Raw genomic sequence first — 21437 nt, 5'->3', positions numbered from 1 at the left:
TTAGCGGAGAGCTTACATCTGATCCACAGTGTAGATGACAGGGAGAGTGAGATGAGGCGTAGTGTGGGCTTTTGAAACCTCAAAGCCTGCCCCCAGTGACATACTTCCCCCAGCATAACCACACCCCCCAGTCTTTCTTAAGCAGGTCCAAAGGGATCCAAGTATTCAAATACATGAGCCCACGTGGGCCAGTCTCATTCAAATCACCGCAGCAGCGTTCTTTCAGAAACTCCATAGTTTTGTGAGAAAACATCCAATAAAGCCAACCCAGAGACATTCTCCTAAATCGAAACTGTCTTCAGAAATTTCCATTGCATTAAGGGAATAAAGGACTGAGAAAAACCCAGACTGGGATAGACAACAGAGACTGGTTGAAACTGCATCTAACAAGGGTATGCGATTGGATCCTGGAACAGGGACGTGACAGGGGCTTAAAAATATCTAAGTACTGCCTGTAATTCTGTGGATAGTTTGGATCGATGCTAATTTATTGTTCATGTTGTATATTTTGCTAATCTTAGAGGAAGGTGAGTCAAGGTACACAGGGAAACGTTACACTAATTCTATAATTTTCTTCACGTCTAAAACTATTCTTGAAATTTAAAAATATGGAGATGTAATCTCAGCATCCTAGACGCTGCACTTCATCATACCCTCCCCCGCAAAACACACACCCAGCAACTTTGTTATTCTTCTTGGTTCTGCCTCATTACAAAGTTTCCTGTGACTTCCATGAGAATTTAAAGCTGCTTTCTAAGGCCTTCATATTTTAGTAAAAGACACTGAAGGCTATAGAGATTCAATGTGGCCAAAATCTTTTAGGTGAGGTGTGAGAGAGCAGGAGTTTATCATGAAAGACCATGGTCCTGGGGTAACTTAGGGTTTCTCAGCTTTGACACTATCAGTACATCGGGCTTCATTTCTCTTGGTTGTGAACATTATTACCCAGTACTTAGCCACATCCTTGGCTTTGACTAATAGGTGACCATAGCACATTTTTCTCCTGGTTGTGACAAACCAAAAATGTCTCTAGATATTGTCAGGGAGACAAAGCCCATCCTTATTGAAAGTCAGAGAGATTGGGAGGATTAAGAGAGGGCATTCCAGGAAGAGAGAAAAAGTAGAAGGAGGAGGAGGAGAAAGGTATATGACAAAAGCCAGCAAAAGTGTTTTGAGAAAGATAGTTAGTTTATCACTTAGTATGATCCTGGAGCTAAGTGAAGGTGAGAGAAGAAACTATTGGGCAGGCTCTGGTCACAGCGAACCTCTGACAGCTAATTGTGTTAAGTACTCCCTGTTCTGTTCTCCAGGCCTCCACTCCTGCTGTTCCCAGCAGGCTAATTTTTATGGATGGCATCACAGAAATTCTTGTTGCTTGACTAAGTGTTGTGTTGGATGAATGAGAGCAACAGAAGAGGACCTGGACGGTTCGGAGAGCAGTTCTGTTTCTTATTCTGCCTTCAAGCCCATGGTAGAGTATAGCTACATCCCATTCACTTAACAACCCTCACCCCCATTCCCACCCCCACCCCACCCCCACCCAGTGGATGTCTTGGCTCCTGTTCTCAGTAGCTCAGGGCTGTGTCTTTCCTTCTGTATATGTCTCATGTGACCTGGAGTAGTAAAAATCTTGGGTTCTTGCTAGTTCCTAGGGGTCCTGCCATCTTTTTCATGTTAGGGTTTCTTTCACTCTGTCCAGTCTTCTGCATGGTTCTTTTATTAGTTTCTCTGCAGTTTACCCTTCTGAATAATGCTAAGACACAGAGTTGCAGACTAGAGATTACATGCTTTAGCACTGTAGTACATTGTAAATGGGAAAAAAAGAGGGAAGGCTTAAGGATGAGGGCCAGATTTTAACCTAAGAGGTGAATGAGTAGCTGGCCATACTTATGACTAATCAGACATATGGCTAGGGAGCTTGAGTTCGAAGCATCAGTGGGGCATACAAGTCAGAAGGACAGGCATCTACAGACCTGAAGCCTGGGAGGCTGCTCTGAAGGTTAGGTGGTGGTTGTTATAAAGCACAAACTGAGCAAATGTAGTGAAAACAGTCATGGAATGGCTGTGGTTACAGGTCGTGATAGGGATCCCAGGCTAGTGAAAGAAAAGAAAGAAAGAGGGAGAGAGGAAGGGACAGGAAGGGAATGTGGCAGAGGAGAAGTAAGAGGAGGAGGAAGGGGAGGGATGAATGGAGAGAAGAAATGATTACAGATACGCAAAGAGTCGGGGTGCTGGGACAAAGAGTTACAAGGTCTAGGCCAAGCCTAGACTACATCATTAGTTCAAGGCCAAGCCTCTGCTTTGTAAAAACAGAAAAAAACTAACAAACAGAAAACCAACCCAAAAGAATGTGCTCAGCCTAAAGGCCAAAGAAGTAAAAAATTACCAGAAAAAGATTAGAAGAAAAATGAAATTGTTTAGACCTTCCTTGCCATTGTGTCATCAGGGTAGGCTACTGAAACTTCAGTTAGAAGATAGAAAGCAAGTTGGTTTTGGCATTTGCCTCACAGACTTGTTACAAGTATCAATAATATGAAACTTGTCTAGTATAATGACTAGCACTTTGGACAAGTTTTCATTCCACCTTCACTTATGAACGCTCACATAGAATAGATGATAAATACTTAATTTCAATGTTAGGTTAAGAAAGCATATTATTTTTTTTTGTTTTTGCAATTTAATATGATGTTCTAGTTCAGTTTCTGTTGCTATGATAAACTCTCCAACCAAAAGCAACCTTGGGAAGAAAGTGTTCATTTCAGTTTACACTCCCTGGTCACTTCCTGAGGGAATTCAGGGTGAAAATTCAAGCAGGACAGGAGCTTGGAGCAGAAACCATGGAATAATGCTGCTGTTTGCTGGTTCACTCTCTGGATAGCTTGTGAGCTAGTACTTAGCTAGCTTTCTAATACAACTCATGACCATCTGCCCAGGGATTCTGAAGCCTATAGCCTATATGGCTAGGACTGCCTCATAAATTATTATTCAAAATAATCCCTTGCAGACATGCACACAGGCCAGTCTGACCCAGATGACTCTTCACTCAATGCTTTCTTATTAGATGACTCTAGGTTGATTCACCATGGCAACTGGAGCCCACTAGGACATAGCTGAGTTTGAAGAAGTCAGTACAATGATACAAAAAAATACTGCGAGTCAATGAATTGAGGATAAGCAGCATCCAATAAGCTACATAATTCTAGGTAAAGTTTGTGTCTTATTGAGTTACAAAAAAGAAAACTGTAAGAGCTGGGGGAAATTATATTAAAAACAAAATCTAGTTCTAATTATAAAGTGAATAATAAGGCATGTTGTATCCTCAATGTCCTCCAGAAACTCATGATGCAAAGGGTTAGTCGCCAGCTTGTTTGTTATTGGGACCTGGTAAAATACTTGTGAAGCACAGCTTCACTAGAGGAAATTAGACCACTGGGAACAAACTGTTGAAGGAGATATTGGAACCTTGGTCATTTCCTTTCTTGTTCTCCTTGCTTCCTAGATACCATAAAGTGAATGATTCCCCTTACCACACACACAGTTCATGATGTATGGCCTGGGCACAAGTACAAAGCATGAACTATGAGGCAAAGGTAGGTCTTCTCTCTTTATATGCTGGTTTGCTGATGAGAGATGTCATTCTGTAAATATCTTTCTCGTATTGGTTAATGAATAAAGCCCTGTTGGCCAATAGGAAAGCAAGATAGGCAGGATTAGCAGACAAGGAGGATTCAGGGATAGGTAGGAGATTCAACATGTAGAGACTTAAGGGAGAAGAAGGTCCAGACCCTCTCTCTGATAAGACCACATGGAAACACTTAGATTAACAGAATGGGTTAATATTTAAGACAGAGCTAACCAATAAAAAAATGCTAGTAACAGGCCAACAGCTTTATATCTAATACATCATATCTGTGTGTTATTTGGGGCCGATGCGGCTGTGGGACCAGGCTGGTGGGGAAACTGCTCCTAATGTTTTGTTATAATGACAGAAAATTAACTAACTCTTTTGGAAACTTGCCCCAAAGATGCAGTGGTTTCAATTTTTTAAGAATTAAAAACAATATAGGGATCAAAAATGTTCCCTTTTAATAACACCCATAGGATTGATAAACTGTGTTTGCACTGCGACAGTATTTACCTTTTGATGTAGACTTAGTCGACACATGTGTTCCCTGGCTATGCAGGGTTTCCCATCAGCTTCCCTGGAAGGCAGGCAAATGAACAGATCCCAGGAGTTCAAATCACCTAAACACAATAATGACAGTTAGCTCCTTCCAGTAACCAACGTAATATTGGAACCCTAAAAGACAAGAAATACCTTATAGCAAAATGCTAACACTCAGAATAACTAAAATTCAACTTCTCATTCAAAACCTTTCTGTTTAGCACTGTAGTCTAGAGAAAATTCAGTCATTGAATATCTATAAAATTCTTTTGAAAAACTAAAATTAGAATATGTAGTGGGATATTCACTTTGCCTCCTTCTGTGGCACTGACCACGCCCATTGGGGGTGGAGCCAGGGGTGGAAGTGACTTGTGGAACTAGGTCTGAGGAGGAGCCAGGGAATGCTCTCTTGTTGGCAGGTCGCTTAGAGGAGAGTATCCAGTGGAACTTGCTGGTGTTCATCAGTCTAGGTTGTAAGTTATTTCTCCCTGAATAAACATCTATTCGGCCTGTTTATCCTGATCCTTATTAAACCACAATAAGAATATATATATATGTCTTTTTTTAAAGTTCATAAGCCTTCTTACAAAAAAAGAGTGTGATAGGTAGAAAGTAAAATTTATAAAAATTTCAAAGGTTTCATGAAAAATGAATCAGTGGTTTAGTTACAGATACTAGAATGGAGTTGAAAATTCAGAACATGACATGAACTGAAGCAACTAATAGTCTCTTACCAAGGACAAAATCCTTTGCCAATAGTCATACAAACCTGACACAATAACTTGTCAACTTAGAAGAGTGAATTCTGGCTCAGAGATGACCATTTATGGGCATGTGTAAATTGATTTTCATTTATTCTTTTGTGTGTATTTGTGTGAGTGTGGTGTATGTGTGTATGGCATGTGTGTATGGTATATGTACATGAGTGTGTGTGTCTGCATGTGTGTGTGTGTGTGTGTGTGTGTGTGTGTGTCACATTTCACCTATTCCTTCAAGACAAGGTCTTGCACTGAGCCTGGAGTGGTCCTCCTGTCTCTTCTAACACAATGCTGCTTTACAAGCATGAGTGGCCATCTCCTGCTTTCTTTTTATTGAAGAGTGTGGGCACTGGGTTCACCAGAGCTCCGTTCTTCTCAGTTGATGTTAACTGTTCTTATCACTGAGGCATTTCTCCAGATCATTCATTTACTCCTTTCTTCTGTCTGTTTTTGTTTGTTTGTTTGTTTGTTTTTGTTTTTTTAAATCAACATGCCTTATATAGAATTGGTGCTTTAAAAATATTTGTTGAATGGAAATCACTGATGGAATAGTAAATGTATGACCTCTCAAAGAAAAACAAACAGAAGAAATATATTTCAATTGTTAATGACATAGGTAATAATGAAAGAAGTACATCCAATAGTCTACATGAAGTAGGGCACAATAAACAAATTAGCATAGCTTGAACATTTTCCCAACTTTTTGTTTGGAAAATTGGCTTTAAAAATGTTTTCTGTGCACATTGTCTCCCTTGTGAATCATGAGACAAACACAGGTACCACCATTGGTCTCCTCCATCACCCCCAATGGCTTCTAAAAAGCTTAGGGAGACTACCAGCATGTTTAAAGCCATCTCATCTCGTTTTTGTTTTTCAGGAGAATGTCTCACATAGAAACAAAACACTTCCAAAGAAAGGCCAAACAAATGAAAGAACTAGTAAGGAGAAGAATCTATAATTAGTAGTGAAATTTCACTCTTTGCCAACCAAGTACTTTTCATTTGACAAGCCCTGTGTAGTCTGGACTATGTTTTATGGTTTGGGCTGTCTTAATGCCAGAAGGGAAAACTTTCTGGCAAACAAAGTGATCTAAACTACTGAAGTCAAAGCTTTCATCCCACAATTGTGCTGCTGGCTTGTTCATGAAGATACTGAAAGACAACAGAGCAGTTCAAAGGGGCAAGGATGAGTTCAACCCATGAGCTGGGACAGAGAATCTCATCCATGAACCAGCAAGCAAGCCTCAGGCTCGGGAGATGGAGATGCTGTATACGCCCTCACTTTGAAGAGAATTTCAGACCAATTCCTGGAGCTAAAACCAAATACACTGCAATGCTTCCAAATCCTCTATTTTGAACAGGCAGTGGGCTTTGTCCACCAACATTCTTTGATTTGAATTCAAACAGAAATACAATGCATTTTTATTTCATGTCATGTCCAGTTCAGGAAATCCTGAAACCCTAGAAAAAAAGATTCTTGTCATAAGATCCCCAAATAAATATTTTAAGAAGATAAGGGTATTCAAAGAGAGAGGGATTTCAAATTAAGAATTGCATTGCTTGTTTCTTAAAACCAGAGTATATTTTGGCTTCTTCTGAGGTGTACTTCCTTGCACTTTGGCAAACACACACAACTTCTAGAGTTGGTAGAAAGAAACACATTTCAGCCATACATGTTTAAAATTGGGAAACACATTTAAATAATTCATAGGAATTCATTAAGAACTGTCAATGAGCAGAACCTTGCTCTGGATATATGAAAGAAAATAGAAAGCAGAAAAAAAAAAAAAAAAAAAAGCACTAAGTGCCCACAGCAATCTATCTGAGGGATCTAAAAGATTAAAAAGATGTGAGGCTAACTTATAAAATATCACACAGTCTCTTGGCAGGCTTAAGGTGACCCTTCATTCCACAAAAAAATATTCAATTAATATTTCAACTTAAAAATTAATAATTCAAAAAAGGCTCATAGCTCTTCAATGTTCTCTTAAAATGAAGTAAAGTATAACAAGGATTTCAAGAAATGTCTTCATATACTTCCCTAATCATTGCTACCGAAGTCTAAACAGCACTAGTTATTTCTGTTCAAAATTCTTTTTCTTAACTGAATTCTATGCCAACCTCCCAAACCGCTATAGGTTAAATATTTAGTAATATTTTTACTTTCTATGTGTTTCTCTCTCTGCCTCCAGAAGTCAATTCCCTCCTTGAACTTTTCAAAGCAAAGCTTTGTTTGTTTCAGGAGACACAGTGTGTGTTCATATTTGGCCACAGACACCCAAGAGCCATGTTGAAAATAGCAACTTGGACCACAGAGCAAAGGCTATTTATTCACTAGCTAAGTACACCACTTCTCCAAGCTAGCCTTGGAGCAGTACAGGTACAAATTTATACCTTAATAAAATTTCAGACTACTGCAATATTTGGGGGCCTTGGGGACCACCATCCAGTAGAGGAGAGTAGAAGTTACTAGCAGACCCAGGCACAGCATCCACAGCAGAGGAGAGTAGAAGTTACTAGCAGACCCAGGCGCAGCATCCACAGCAGAGTGTACAAGTGGGAGGCACAGGGGCAAGTCCAGCCCTTGAGTGGCCAGCACACTAGGTAGATACTTGCCAAATTCAAAAGTCAGCAGAATCACACTTGAAAAACCAGATTTCAGCCATTGTTGGAAACCCTAGTAACACTAGGCCTACATCTTACAGGCATCAAAGACTTCAGGGAGGTGCCCAGGAGTTCTCCACATGGCCCCAAGGCTGCCTTCCTCTACATCTAGCATCGGCAGTTTTAGTCCTGCTGTAAAATACTGGTATGCCCATATTCCATTAATCAGTCTTTTGACAAACATATTCATGCTTTAATTTTTAGTGAATTAAATATGCCCCTTAGCGAAGTTGATTTTGTTGAATAGACTAAGGGAAGTTGCTATTTGGTCAGTTGGTGGTTGACATCTGGATATCCTTCTGATGCCTAGGTGTAGCACATCTGTCAGAAAGATGACTCCAACTTACTCCAACTTACTATTACTACCTTTCTTAGCTACTTTTCTGTAAAACACCATAACCAACACAACTTACAAAAGAGTCTACTGGGCTCGCTATTTCAGAATGTTGCAGTCTATGGCACAAGAACAAAAGCATGGCGGCAGGGACAACTGAGAGCTTACAACTTGAGACACAGCCACGAGACCGTGAGGGCACATTGGGAAGGGCACAAGTGTTTTGAAACCTCAAAACCTGCCCAACATTTTACTGGTTGTGCTAAAGTTGGTAAGGAATGAAGTAGGACCTAGGTCTTTCTTCCTCCCAGGACCTGGAAACACTAAGAGAGGTCTATGGCTGTCTTCTTTGTTGTGTCTCTTTTCTTGAGGTTGAGTGCTGAGCTTGCTCACAAGCCAGTCTTTCTTGGCTCAAGCCATCTCTTCTCACAGCCTCACTTTTGATTCCGTACACATGCCTGCCTGAGGGCTGTTTTCCAGGGTTAGCTGGTCCAGTGCAGGCTCTCTTAGGTAACAGGCAAACATTACACCCTTTTCATTGTCCGTTTTGATATGTTTCTTCCATATCTAGAGAGAAGAGCTGAGAAGTCAAATGTAGGTTCCAGTAAAATAAAAAGCAGGCAAGAAAGTTCTTAGTGAATTTGATGGTTCCTTGAGTTGTTAGCCTTAAGAAAAGATAGAGTCTGTGTGGTTTAGAGTACTAAATTGGAATTTGGGTTTCAAATCCGCAATGAATATATAAGTTATAGTAGCGTGGTGCTTTCAGCGAGAATGGCCCTCATAAACTAATGTTTAAATATATAGTTCCCAGTCGGTGTGACTGTTTGGGAAGGATCAGGGGACATGTCCTTGTTGATGGAGGTGTTTCACTATGGGCAGGTTTTGAGGTTTCAAAACACTTGTGCCCTTCCCAATGTGCCCTCACGGTCTCGTGGCTGTGTCTCAAGTTGTTAGCTCTCAGTTGTCCCTGCCGCCATGCTTTTGTTCTTGTGCCATAGACTGCAACATTCTGAAATAGCGAGCCCAGTAGACTCTTTTGTAAGTTGTGTTGGTTATGGTGTTTTACAGAAAAGTAGCTAAGAAAGGTAGTAATAGTAAGGATACAAACAGATAAAGATTCTTCTAAGATGTATACCATTATTCTCTCTCTCTCTCTCTCTCTCTCTCTCTCTCTCTGTGTGTGTGTGTGTGTGTGTGTGTGTGTGTGTGTGTACATATGCATGTATGTGGATGCCCTCAAAAGTCAGAAAATGGCATGTGATCCCCAGGAGCTAGAGTTACATACAGCTCTTTGTATACTGTTTGGCACGGGTTCTGGGAACCAAACTCTAGTTCTCTACAAGAGGAGCAATTATCTTAACTGCTGGACCATCTCTCCAGCCCCAACAGCTAGGAATTCTTATGTACTCTAAAGTACCTCATATTGTTCCAAGTATTTGTATTAATTTTTTACCCATGACTCCACACTGGATATGGATCTTCTGAGAAGCCCATAAGGACTAGGTAATTTGCCCAAAATCTTCTATGTAGTCAATGAACTTGACTGCTGGAAGTCTAGGTCTAAAAGCCATGTTCTTGACATCATTAGCCTCTCGAAACACAGGGAAACAACAGAGAAATGTAGCTTCTGGTGTCACATACCTATTCATTTACATAGTACTCGTGACAAGTGTGTGGACTAGAAACAAGGATTGTACTTTAGAAGTAAAGACAGATAGGTAGACACACACACACACACACAGACACACACACACACTGATACACACAAAACAAACAACAACAACAACCTTATCTAGCTTTGGTCTTTTTAGTTACTACCTAGCATGTCTATTTCCATCTGGGACCTTGAAGGAAAAATATGACTGCAGCAGACATAATCAAGTACACTTAGATCCTCAAAGGAGACTAAGTCCCTTATTAGCAATGCTGCTGGCAACTGGATCTCCTTAGGTGAAAGGAACTAGTCCTTAATCACACTTGTCCTCAGAAATGACAAGTAGTAACTTGGCTTCCACCTAGTTTCAAAAATAATCCTCTAAAAGTTCCTTAGAGTACTGTTTAAGTGACTGAGATTCTTTTCCCATCACAACGAAACCAGAGCCCCATGACTTAGATTAGCCAAGGTCTTAAATAGATAGGTCACAGGGTAAAGTTCTAGAAAAAACAGGATGTTCATGTCCCATTCTCCAGCTCAAAATTACAAAAACATGAACTCACTGCAGGCACCTCCTCCTGAATAACACTCTGCTGACTACACTAATTACCACCACACCGCTACACGGTTTGCTGTGGAAGATGAAGTTGTCACATGCAATTTGAGAAGGAAGTGTGAAAGTCCACATTTATCAATTCACGCAAAAATGAACACTGTAGAGTTGACTTCCTTCTCAACGCTTGCTCAGAAAGCAGTTGACAATTTTTTAAATGATTTTTTAAATTTCATTTATTTATTTGTTTGCTTTTAAAACAAGCTTCCACCCCAAGGAATGGGGCTGTCTTTAGAACATTTCCGTCTCCCACAGGCAGGCTGCCATGAAAAGCAAACAATTGTTTCCTGGCTTACAAGTAACTTCCCTCCTTGATAAAATCTGTAGGATCAGTAATATAAACCGGAGCATAGAACGCTGTAAGATTCTAGCTAGCACCATTTGTGTAGAATCTGATTATTCTCAAGGAAGGAGAATGCCACACGCTGGAAACAACAAAGCAAACAAATCCCAAATAATACTACATCTGTTCCTGCTCTATTTTTCTTCATGACATTTACCGTCTCCTGTTAATATGGTCACTTATTACCCATCTTTCACCATTACTTATTGTTTGTTGGTTTGTTGGGCTTTGTTTGGCTTGAATTGATTGGGGTTTTGAGACAAGATCTTTCTATGTAACCTTGGTGGGTTTTGAACTCTGACCTTTTGCCTCGGCCTCCCAAGTACTCGGTTTACAGGTAGGTGTTATACCATCTCTCCCCGTATTTCCCCCTGGTTTTAATACAAGCTCAAGAGAGCAGAGACTACATCTGTTTTATCCATTGCTACACACTCCATGGCAATCAAGTGGTTGTAATATTAAAAAAATGTTACTTGTTTTGTTAAATGTTTAAATGGGCAAATAAGTGAATGTGTAGCAGAAAAAATCATTAGAATTTTATCAAAAGCCAACCTATTCCCTGGGTTCAATTTCAAACATGGTAAAAAATAAAATAAAATAAAAAACAAAGAGAGGCCCAGGGAGAGAGATGGCTAAGTAGGCAGAGTGCTCACTGAGTAAGGAGTTTTTGGTTCCCTAGCATCCACATAAAAGCTGGGCAAGCCATCACACCCTATAATCCCAGGGGCATAGGAAGGAGACAAACCCCTGGGGCTAATTAGATATCTAGCCTAGCCAAATTGGTGAGTTCTAGGGTCATTAAGAGACTCTATTCGAAAAAATAAGGTAGAGCATCTTGAGGAAGACACCTACCATTGAACTCTGACCTCCGAATGAATGTATGAACACTCACTGAGATGCATATATGCACGTACCCGTGTGGACACCCACAACCACATATACCATACAAAAACAGGAAGGAAAGGAAGGCAGGAGGGAGGGTGGCAAGCAGGAAGGAAGGAACGGAAAGGAAGAAGGAAAGGAGAAAGGAGGAAATGAAAGGAGAGAAAGTCAACCTTTTGAAATGTGATTTTAGAAATGGAAGAATTCTGAGAAAACACTAGTCTTTTGAAAAGCATATTAATAATAATTTGGTTCTTAACTACTATGGATTAAAGAAGAGAGGCAAAAAAATGAAAGAGAGTTAACCAACTTCCAAATGCCTCACATATAGAAAACTCTTCTGCGAACACTCGGGAAAACAGACTTAAACATCTATGGCTTAGAAAGCAGATATATCCCTGAGTGTCTAGGGCAACAGTTCTCAACCTATGGGTCATGTTTTTAGATAATCTTTTTATACACTGTGAAGATGTGTTTTGCTATGGTGCCTTCTAACGGGTTTAATTAAGAGCTGAATGGCCAATAGGTAGACAAGAGGGGAGGGACAGGATTTCCAGGGAAAGAGAGGAAGGGAGGTAACCTAGGCATGGGGATTTCTCCAGCAGACTCAGAGCAAGTCACACCTGCCATACCGAGCAAAGATAAAGACCTCGTGGCAGAACTTAGATGAGCAGAAACAGGTTGAGTTATAAGAACTGGTTGGAAACAAGCCTAAGCTAAAGGCCAAGCTTTCATAATTTAAAATAAGTCTCCACATTAGTGTTTGTGGATAGGTGGTCCAACAATGCCCCATGAGAACACTTGCTACAAGATCATGACTCTTTGAGGGGTGGACTCTTTGACATAGGCTAACACCATAGGAAAACACAGACATTTACATTACAATTGATAACAGCAGCACACTTATAAAGTAGTCTGGTTGAGGGTCACCACAACATGAGGAACTGTATTAAAGGGTCACAGCATTGGGAAGTTTGAGAACTACTGGTCTAGGGTTGAGGGTCACCACAACATGAGGAACTGTATTAAAGGGTCACAGCATTGGGAAGTTTGAGAACTACTGGTCTAGGGTACCTAGCTACCAGAGCCAAACCGCACTCACTCACTCATGGTATTAGGCTCTAATATTACCTGAGGACATGACTAGAAGACTTTGTAAAGTACTGAAGATATTTGGTTCAGAATGTTCATTCTTCTTGGCCATTTGTTTGCATTTGTTTCCTTTCCTTGTTCTGTGCTAGGGGTCAGACTACATCCTCCACCATTGCACTGCACGAATAGCCCAAGATAGCTGCCGTTTCAATATTTACAGTATCTCTTTGTAATGTGCAAAGCTAATTCACCGTTCTCTCTGAACTGCTCTTCTTTTTAAAATTAAGTTGTAAAATTCTTGCTAAATAACAACAATCTTACTTTCTCTGTCTCTGTCTGAATCCTGGCGAAGACATTACACTCATAGGCCCATTTAAAACTTGTTGATAAATTAGGGTCTAGACTTGATTCCATTTCTCAGTATTGATTATGTTAAAATATCTACCTATGCCTTCTCTCCAATCTCTCAGGTTGCATAAACCGATTTTCTATTCTACACATTCAACCTAATTTATCTACGGATCAGTAACAAGTCTCCCATAATTAACTTTATTCAGTGCCATTCCACAGAGAAGAGCTATTCATCTTACAGTCTCTAACATAAGCTTTGCAGATCCTGGTGGATGTTTCTGGGCTAATGATTTCAGCATTTAACATTCATGTTAAGGCGGGCATTTGAACAGGAGTTTGTCATCCTTAACAAATTGTATAATATGATCACAAAATCTAATCCTCTCTGGTGTTTCGTCCCAGGAGCCTAGCCATAGGTGTTAGCTCTGGTTCCATATCTCTCCAGAGCAGATGTTGGAATCTTTGTGTCTCAGAACAGAATTTCTAAAAGATTCCCTTCCTGCTGCTCTGAACCTTCACCCTGAGGGAGGCAGTGAGGAAGACCATGGAGATGGTTTCTGCAAACAGTTTTGAGCTCTCAGAATTCTTCATAAGCTCAGAGAAGTAGTGTGATTTATATATCCCGCAAAATATTCCTACTATGTAGAAGCTTAACACAAAAAGCAGGGGAGGTTTCCTCTAAGAAATAAACTCCTTAAGAAGTGGTTGTTTCAGGAGGTTTGATACTCTTCCCTCCATAATGTTTTAATATCTCTGTGCCATTTGTTAATCTCCCCTTGAAGCTCTAACTGGTTGTATATATGAAGGTGTAAACTTTCAGTGGATTTCACACTATGTTGTGTCTGAGAGAAAACTGTTTCTTTACCAGAATTTTAGACACTTAAGATGCTTTACAGATTAAAACACCACAGCAGAAATTAAGATGGCAACAAAATGAAATTTTAAAAAACAGTATACACATCCTACCCAGATATTGGTTTCCAATACCATTCTCTGATTTAAAAAAAAAAAAAAAACATAGACCAGGTTCACAGGGAATTGTTGATTTGGGACTAGGAGAGAAGTATATAAAATGAGTCTAGTGCACTGTAATCCCCAGGAAGTTCTTAAAAAGCCTAAAAACAAAGTTTAAAGGATGAAACAATAAAAATATAGTGCTGAATGCCTCAAAAATTGCCACTGCTGTCCATGACAACAAAACAAGTAATTAGTTGTATATTAATAGTTAAGTGGGGATACAGGGACAAATCTCCAGTGTAGAATTCCAGGTAAGTCAGATAACCATCACACCTCAGAAAAGCAGTGTCATCTGCATCTTTCTCTCGGTTACCTTTCTATTGCTGTGACAAAACAGCAAGACCAAGGCAAACTTGTAGAAGGAAGGGATTGCTTGAGGCTCACTGTTCCAGAGGGAGAAGAGCCTGTCACTCTAACATTGAGGAAGCATGGCAGCCGGCAGAACATGGAGTCTGATGCAGCAGCTGAGAGCTCTCATCTTGAACCAGAAACAGGAAGCTGAGAGAGCTTACTCAAAACGGCATAAATCTTTTGAAACCTCAAAGCCTACTCCAGAGTCCAGAGTGCTAACCATTGCACCATGAAAGCCACAGAGACAGCTGACCTGAACAAGGAGGAGCCAATGGACCCCCAGGCTGGTAGCTGGGAATCCAGCATTGGACCGACTGAGACCCCCTGAACATGGGTCTCAGTCAGAAGGCCTGGGCAGTCTAAGGGTCCTCTGAAAGTGGAACCAGGATGGATCCCTGGTACACAAAAGGACTTTGGGAGCACATCCCCCATGGAGAGATACTCCCTTAACCTAGAGACAGGACGGAGGGCTTAGACCCTACTCCAAATGACTTGATAGATTTTATTGATACCTCCTGGAAGGCATCACCCTCCCTGTGGAGTCAGTGGGGGGGGGGGATGGGATGGGGGAAATGGGAGGGAGGGAGGATGGGAGAAAGGGAGGGAAAGACAGAGAGAGGGAGCAAGAGAGAAATGGGATCGATGTGTAAAATAAGAAAAAAATAATAACAAAAATAGAGGGAAAAATAAGCCTACTCCAGTGACATCCTCCTCCAGCAAGGTCACACCTTCTAATCCTCCCCAAACACCCACCAACTGGGGACCAAGTATTCAAATGTCTAAGACTTGTGGGGACACCTCATTCTTGTGGGGACACCTCATTCAAACAGCACACCAGTGAAAAGAATTGTGTACAGCAATATCTCTCCCAACAATTCAATATGAAAAGGGGGAGGACAGGAAGCCCTTACAGCGGGAGAACCCGACAAAGGCCACCTCTGTGAGCTGAAGGGGTCACCCCAGCCATACTCCTTGTTGCTGATTGGACATAGCCTTGGTATAACGAATTTTCTCTGCGGCCATTCTCCCTCAAACTAAGTAGCCCATCTAATACTGAGCAAATCGCCAGAAAAATCTATTAAAGGGATCTCAAAAGAGCTCACCTGCTCTCAAAACAGTCAAGGTGACAAAGGGGATGGGACGCTGAGCAGGTCTCCTATCCATGAGGAGCTCGGGGACCATGTGATGACTAAAGGTAATGCGGGAGGACCAGGGGAAATAAAATGCAGTGTGGTAATCTGGGTGGGATCCTATAGCAGTAAAGGCATATTCCACTAAAACGAAGACACTTTGAAAACTAAAGCTCACGTTTAAAAAGTCTGCATAATCAGCCTTGATCCAGCAGGGAGGGGCTTGGTCCTGCCTCAACTTGGTCTGCCAGACTTTGTTGATTCCCAAGGAAGGCCCTACCTTCTATGAGGAGTGGATGGGGAGGTAAGAAGAGGAGGGAGAGGAAACTGGGGTTGGTGTATAAAATGAAAAATAATGTCTTTAAATAAAAAAAAAAAGGTCTAAGTAACAAAATCTCCAGAGGAAATAAGACGATAACTGTTAAGTGTTGGCAGAAACCGTTTTAGTTCTGCAGAAACCCACATATGCTAATGGGGAGGATGAGATAGACATGGGACCAATAGGTTAGGGCAGGAACCTTGAAAGCTGCAGGTCATTCTTGCCCTTGGCTAGGAGCTGAGAATGTCCTTGGGAATGACCAGGCTAGAGTCAGGGTCTTCAGAAGAGAGTTCAGGGTCATTATTTCTTTTCCCCTAAGTATGGACTGCTATCAGTAAATTGTATGAACCTGTGATGTACAGTGCTCACTTCTACTAAACTTGGAACTGGTTCTCCAGATTTTCATGGCAGAAACGGGTCATATTTATTTCCCAATTTCAGCCTGATGGGAGATGCGGTTAAATATCAGCCCATCTTCAAAAAGACTTTAGAGTCTCAATTCTTGAAAGAATGTTACAATAGTCTTAGTGGCTATTAAGGGGTGTGTCAGAGCTCGGTGGACAAATCTTCCATGCCCATTTTCCATTATGGGAAAACTATTTTTTTTTCTGGTTAAAGGGGTAGAATCACTTAAAGCAGGATAGTGTACACCTTTAATCCCAGCACACAAGAGGCAAAGTTGGTGGATCTCTCTTAACTGTTTGGTGTAAGTTTATAAATAAGATGTACACATGCCTGACTATGGTAATGTCCTTTTCCTAGCTGTAAGACTCATATTTTAAATTGAGTTTGTTTTATTACTTCAGTACTTGACGTGCTTTTTGTAATAGACACTCCTTATACTAAATTCACAGAACAGCAAAATGGGTTTTAGTGTACAATTAGCATTTCGACATTTCCTTTAGCCAAATAAGATTCCTTCCTGCTCTAATTTAAAGGTATTTTGTGTGACTTCTTTAAGAGGTAATAAATAGAACCTAGTCATATCTGTTTCAACATGGTACAATAATTCCCTGGAGACTGTGAATACTCTTGAGATCAAGGTAGGAGTCATTGATTCCTAATTGCTTCCAGGAATAATTCTATATTGATTCAGCACAGGTGAGGAGTAAGGCTTGAGAAAATATAATTCAAAAGCAAGGCAAAAAGAATCAAGTGTGTGTCAATGGCTTATTGCTAAATGGTATAAGAATTATGGGGTGACTAGCATCTCCTATCCAGACACATTTATTTCCAGTCATCTTTGGAGGTTTCCCTTAACCAACCATAACACTCCTGTGAGGTTTAAGAGGGAAAGTTCTATCTTCTAGTTTCAATTAGAGTAGCAAATAACCTAATAAGCTTGCTCAAGGTCATTTAGAAAGGTTAAGGGGAAGTATAAGCCTAAGCAATAAAATGCAACATTTCAGGAAATACTAGTGTTAAATAGTTCCTATTTGAGGAACTATTGTCTTTAGATTTGCTAAGCTTTTTGGAGCATATACATGTTTGCAAGTAGATACAGACAGATGGACATTTTAGATCTAAGAGGTGAACAGTCAGTAAACAACATAAGACATGCTCTGTGTAGGTCAGCCTATCACCTACCATCAAGGCTTCTGAACAGAGACACAAGAGCAGCTTGAAACATAGAAGATACGCTCTTCTCAATTCTGTTCCCTCCTGTCACACATCTTCAGAAGACCTTTGTCCCATAGTAGGAGAGCCCCAAAAGCCATTCACTGGCGATTTCAACTTAAGGAAGACAGGAGTTCTCAGCTAAAATGCATCTCCATCCCTAAACTAGGGGCAGAAACTGTGATTGGCATGACAAATGAGCTTGCTTGCACAGGTGGCATTGTGGGTGCTGAAACGTGATGGAGAAAAATGCATTCTCGTGAGTTAGAAGCAGTAGGTCCCAAATGTACAACCTGGACACTATCCCAAGACTCTTGGCACCAAGAACTGGATATATTAAACAAGGATGGAGGTGAGAAAGGGCAGACAAGGCTATCACTGTAGACAAGTTTCAAACACTTCACATTTTTTTCTGAAACTGGCGATGCTCCCAGAGCCAAGAGTATATCAGAAGTGTCTCCTGAGGCTAAATAATTCTGTCATCTTTGAGATGAAGAATACTCAGCTCAACGCAAAACTATGCCAAGTGCTATCAAAGTGGATTGTTCCTACGCATTAAGGAGCATATTATATTCAAAATATTTTAACAGAATTTTGCTAAGTCAGAGTTTAACATGGTGTCATAGCATTGGCTTTCTACCTTTACAGGGTGCTTAGATCCTAATACACTGTTTTCCCCTAAGCATTTATTACTTAAAAAACAATGTCTGTAGCAATCTATTTCCATCATTTGTCCCTATCAAAAACCACTTTCTTATTTTATCAACACAATTTTAATAGTTATGCATAAATTTTACAACTGTTTGATGCTTTTGATTTCTACTCTATTTTTGCCCTGAAACAAATTTGTTTGCTTCCAAAGCATAAGTACTTTAAATGTTATAGATATGCCAGTTTGCTTTCTAAGAACAATCATATCCCACATTTCCAAGGGCAATGTATGACAACCGCTTTTCCCAGACTCTCCATCAGCCTTAGTGCCGGTGTAAGTTGTAGATTTTGCCTGTGCCATGAATGGAAAGTGGCACGCTATATTTTGAATTGTCTTTCCTGGCCTTTTGTGAATTTCAGACTCTCTTCTTTCACTTTAGCATTTAGGTTTGTTTTTCTATGAATACCAAAATACTACTTATAAAAGTTTACAAAAAATTAGTATATAAGGTTTAATTGCTATGTAACTAATCTTCATACAAATAAAAACATGTGTCGCTTTTAATCTCATCAGATTTTAGAAATGTGGTAACAAGTAAGACTCTAAACTCCCAGGGAACCAATGCTGTATGAAGGTAGACGTTAAACAGGAATCCACCAGCCCATTAATTCCTTATTGCCATCCCAATATACAGAATACAAACCAAATGAATATTATAAAAAGACTGTATTTTATAGTAACAAAAGGAAAGGTTTAAAGGTATAATATAAACATATAATAAACTAAATCAAAGGTGTGGACACTGTATCTTCAGGAAATAGCATGACAGGATTTAAGATTTCATTTTTATTTTTTAAATTATGCAAAGGTATCTGTCTGTCTGTCTGTCTGTCTGTCTGTCTGTGGGGTTCTTCATGAGAGTACAGAGTCCTCAGTGGCCAGAAGAGAGCATCACATCCCACAGAGCTGTAGTTTTGTGTTTAGGTGTTTTTGAGCCCCCTGATGTGGATGCTAGGAATTCAACTTGAGGCTTCTGTAAGAAAGTATGCTCCCATAGCAGCTGAGCTATCTCTCTTGATTAAAAGCTGAGGGAGGGAAGAGGGAGAGAGAGAGAGACCTTGGAAGCTACCTCATCTTCATGCATGAGCTATATTGCTTTGGAGGTATATGTGCCAATAGCAGCTACTTCTGTTGTTTGATTAATAAATAATGTTCAGGGATCAGATATTAGAGTATAAACCTGATAGATCCACATGAGCTGACCCTCCTCCCAGTTTCCCAAATTGAAAAGGCCATGAATCTTTGTGTTAAAGTACAAAGGTTGTGCTAAGCTGGCGCCTCATTGGCCAGGGGAAAGGTGTCTTCCCTTATAGGAGACTTGCTTGCCCCCATCACTTGGGGACACTGTTCCTATTCCTCACCACAGATGCAGGAGAGCTTGCTCTCTCCCTCACCAGAGGGGGGGGGGTGATCCCAGCAGCCCAGACTGATCAGTTCAGCTGCCACCCATGCACACATCCAGGGTTTGAGTGGGAACTCCCCAACATCTATCCTATCTCACCTATCATCTACTAGAGTGTATGAAGGGACTGGTCCTGCAGAACCATAGCTACAAGAAAGATCTCCATGCCTAGGACAACTGCAGGGAGGAGTTTTGGTGGGCTTCCAGAAGCCAGCGGTCTTGAACCTGATCAACAACACATCACACAATGGCCATTTGCAAGTCAAGCTGTTTGAGCAAAAGGGTATACTGCATGATACACAGCAGCTCCCAATGCCACTAAGAGGAATGAAGAGGCAATAGAGAGGCAAGAAAGACAGAAGAATGAAGTGGATTTTTTGTTTGCTTAATTTTTATTTGTTTTCATGCTAATACACTTATTTGTATTGTATGTCTTTTTTTATTTTTCTTAATTCTTTTTAAGTTTTCCTTTGGTGGGGGATGCTGTAAGGGTGAAGGGTGGATACAGAGGGACAGGGAAATGAGTGGGACTAGGATGCATGATGGAAATCCCCAAAGAATTAGTATTAAAACATTATGTTAAAATATTTAATAGATAATCAGATTTATTTCTATAAGACAAGCAAAGATTGGTTTTATCATGTTATTTTTTTATGCTGTGTACACTTATGAATTAGGTAGTTCAGGCATCAAACAAAATATTATCTTGCTGATGAACCCTAATGTGCTCTTTCTCCTGAAAATGGATACATGCTGAATCAGCGTCCCTGAGGAAACAGACCAATGGGAAAGCAAGCACTCCGCGTTTCTGACATGGTGGTTCTGTGAATGCGTATGACATGGTGGCTACACGGATGAGTATCGCATGGTGGCAATATGGATAAAACATCCTGAAAACTCATAGTAGCCAAGTGTGACACAATGGCTATATGGATGAGTATGGCACAGTGGCTGTATGGATGAAACATGCTGACAACTCATAGTAGCCAAGTACAGTGACATCAACAGGACCAGAATGTAACATTGCCAGGAATCCAAATCCTTCACCTGCCTCCCATCCCCACTAAGTCAGATGCTTTAGGAGTTGAGCTCACAGGCTACCAGTTAGCAAGTCTTCCAGACAGTTCCCCCTGTGTACCAAGTCTGAGAATCATAATGCTGGGGAACTAAGCAGGTACTCTCTCAACCCATGTTCTTAGCAAACATTCAGACAGGGATTCCCATGGCTTTCTGATGATCGATATGTGGGAATGCACATAGTGGGAATGCAAGCCTGCCCCACCACGGACCTCTCTGTCCTTTGTGTCCTTAGTCACTGCTTGGTCATTCTGATAAGGAAGTGGAATGCTAACAAGATTTTTTAAATTCCAAGAGGTCTCGGTTCTAATGGGAATATTTTATTGCACAAATGTTAAGATTCCTATGTGTCTTTCATAATCTTTCTCCAAAAAGAACTGAGAGTTGTGGCTGTGTAAACATTACTATTAACTTGTTAGTAGGCTTTGTTTTTTTGAAAACAGAAATGTTTGAAGAAGCTGCAACAAGGTTCCAGCCAGCCTCCACTAGGTCTTCAGTTAGTTATCTGCAGATGGGTCCCTGAGCACAGCAGGCTTTGCTCTGTCTTCTGGTTAAGTCTCATCAGTGTCAATAACTTTACCTTAAACTGTACATAAAATGGTGACTTTATCAATGTACATGTAGGCTTATTTTTTCAATTATATACCCACTGAGTACATGTAAGAGGCTATGCTATGTAGAAAGGCATGGAAGTGGGTAACAAAACATTCTCAATGTATGCTGTTTATGTTACAGAAGAGAAAACAACATAGACATGTGAGATTATTTTTAAAATAGCACAAAACTTTCTCTAGACATCAGACATGTATGGATGGATGAAGTATAAGGAACTCTCAGATAATTGGCTTGCTATTTCCAATTTGAAGAACACTTATTGGGAAATCCATATATTCTCTTAGAGTTTAAGAAATTACATACAGGAAATCCTATGGCCTGTGTATGGTTTGTATGTACCTC

At 40.4% G+C, this 21437-nt stretch overlaps 1 protein-coding gene across 1 annotated transcript in view; it reads right to left on the bottom strand.

The window, feature by feature from the left end:
• The window catches only part of Cped1 (cadherin like and PC-esterase domain containing 1), a 252839-nt gene that overhangs the window by 193075 nt on the left and 38327 nt on the right, over window positions 1-21437 (bottom strand). The window contains exon 3 of the mRNA XM_051175736.1: window positions 4139-4245. Within this exon, the coding sequence (XP_051031693.1) occupies window positions 4139-4245 (107 nt within the window). The remainder of the gene's footprint in view (window positions 1-4138; window positions 4246-21437) is intronic.

The sequence above is a fragment of the Phodopus roborovskii genome, unplaced genomic scaffold (genome assembly GCF_943737965.1).
Source record: "Phodopus roborovskii unplaced genomic scaffold, PHOROB, whole genome shotgun sequence".
In the NCBI taxonomy this organism is placed as follows: domain Eukaryota; kingdom Metazoa; phylum Chordata; class Mammalia; order Rodentia; family Cricetidae; genus Phodopus; species Phodopus roborovskii.
Note: the sequence above shows the minus strand (reverse complement) of the source record. Positions and strands in the feature narration are given on the sequence as shown.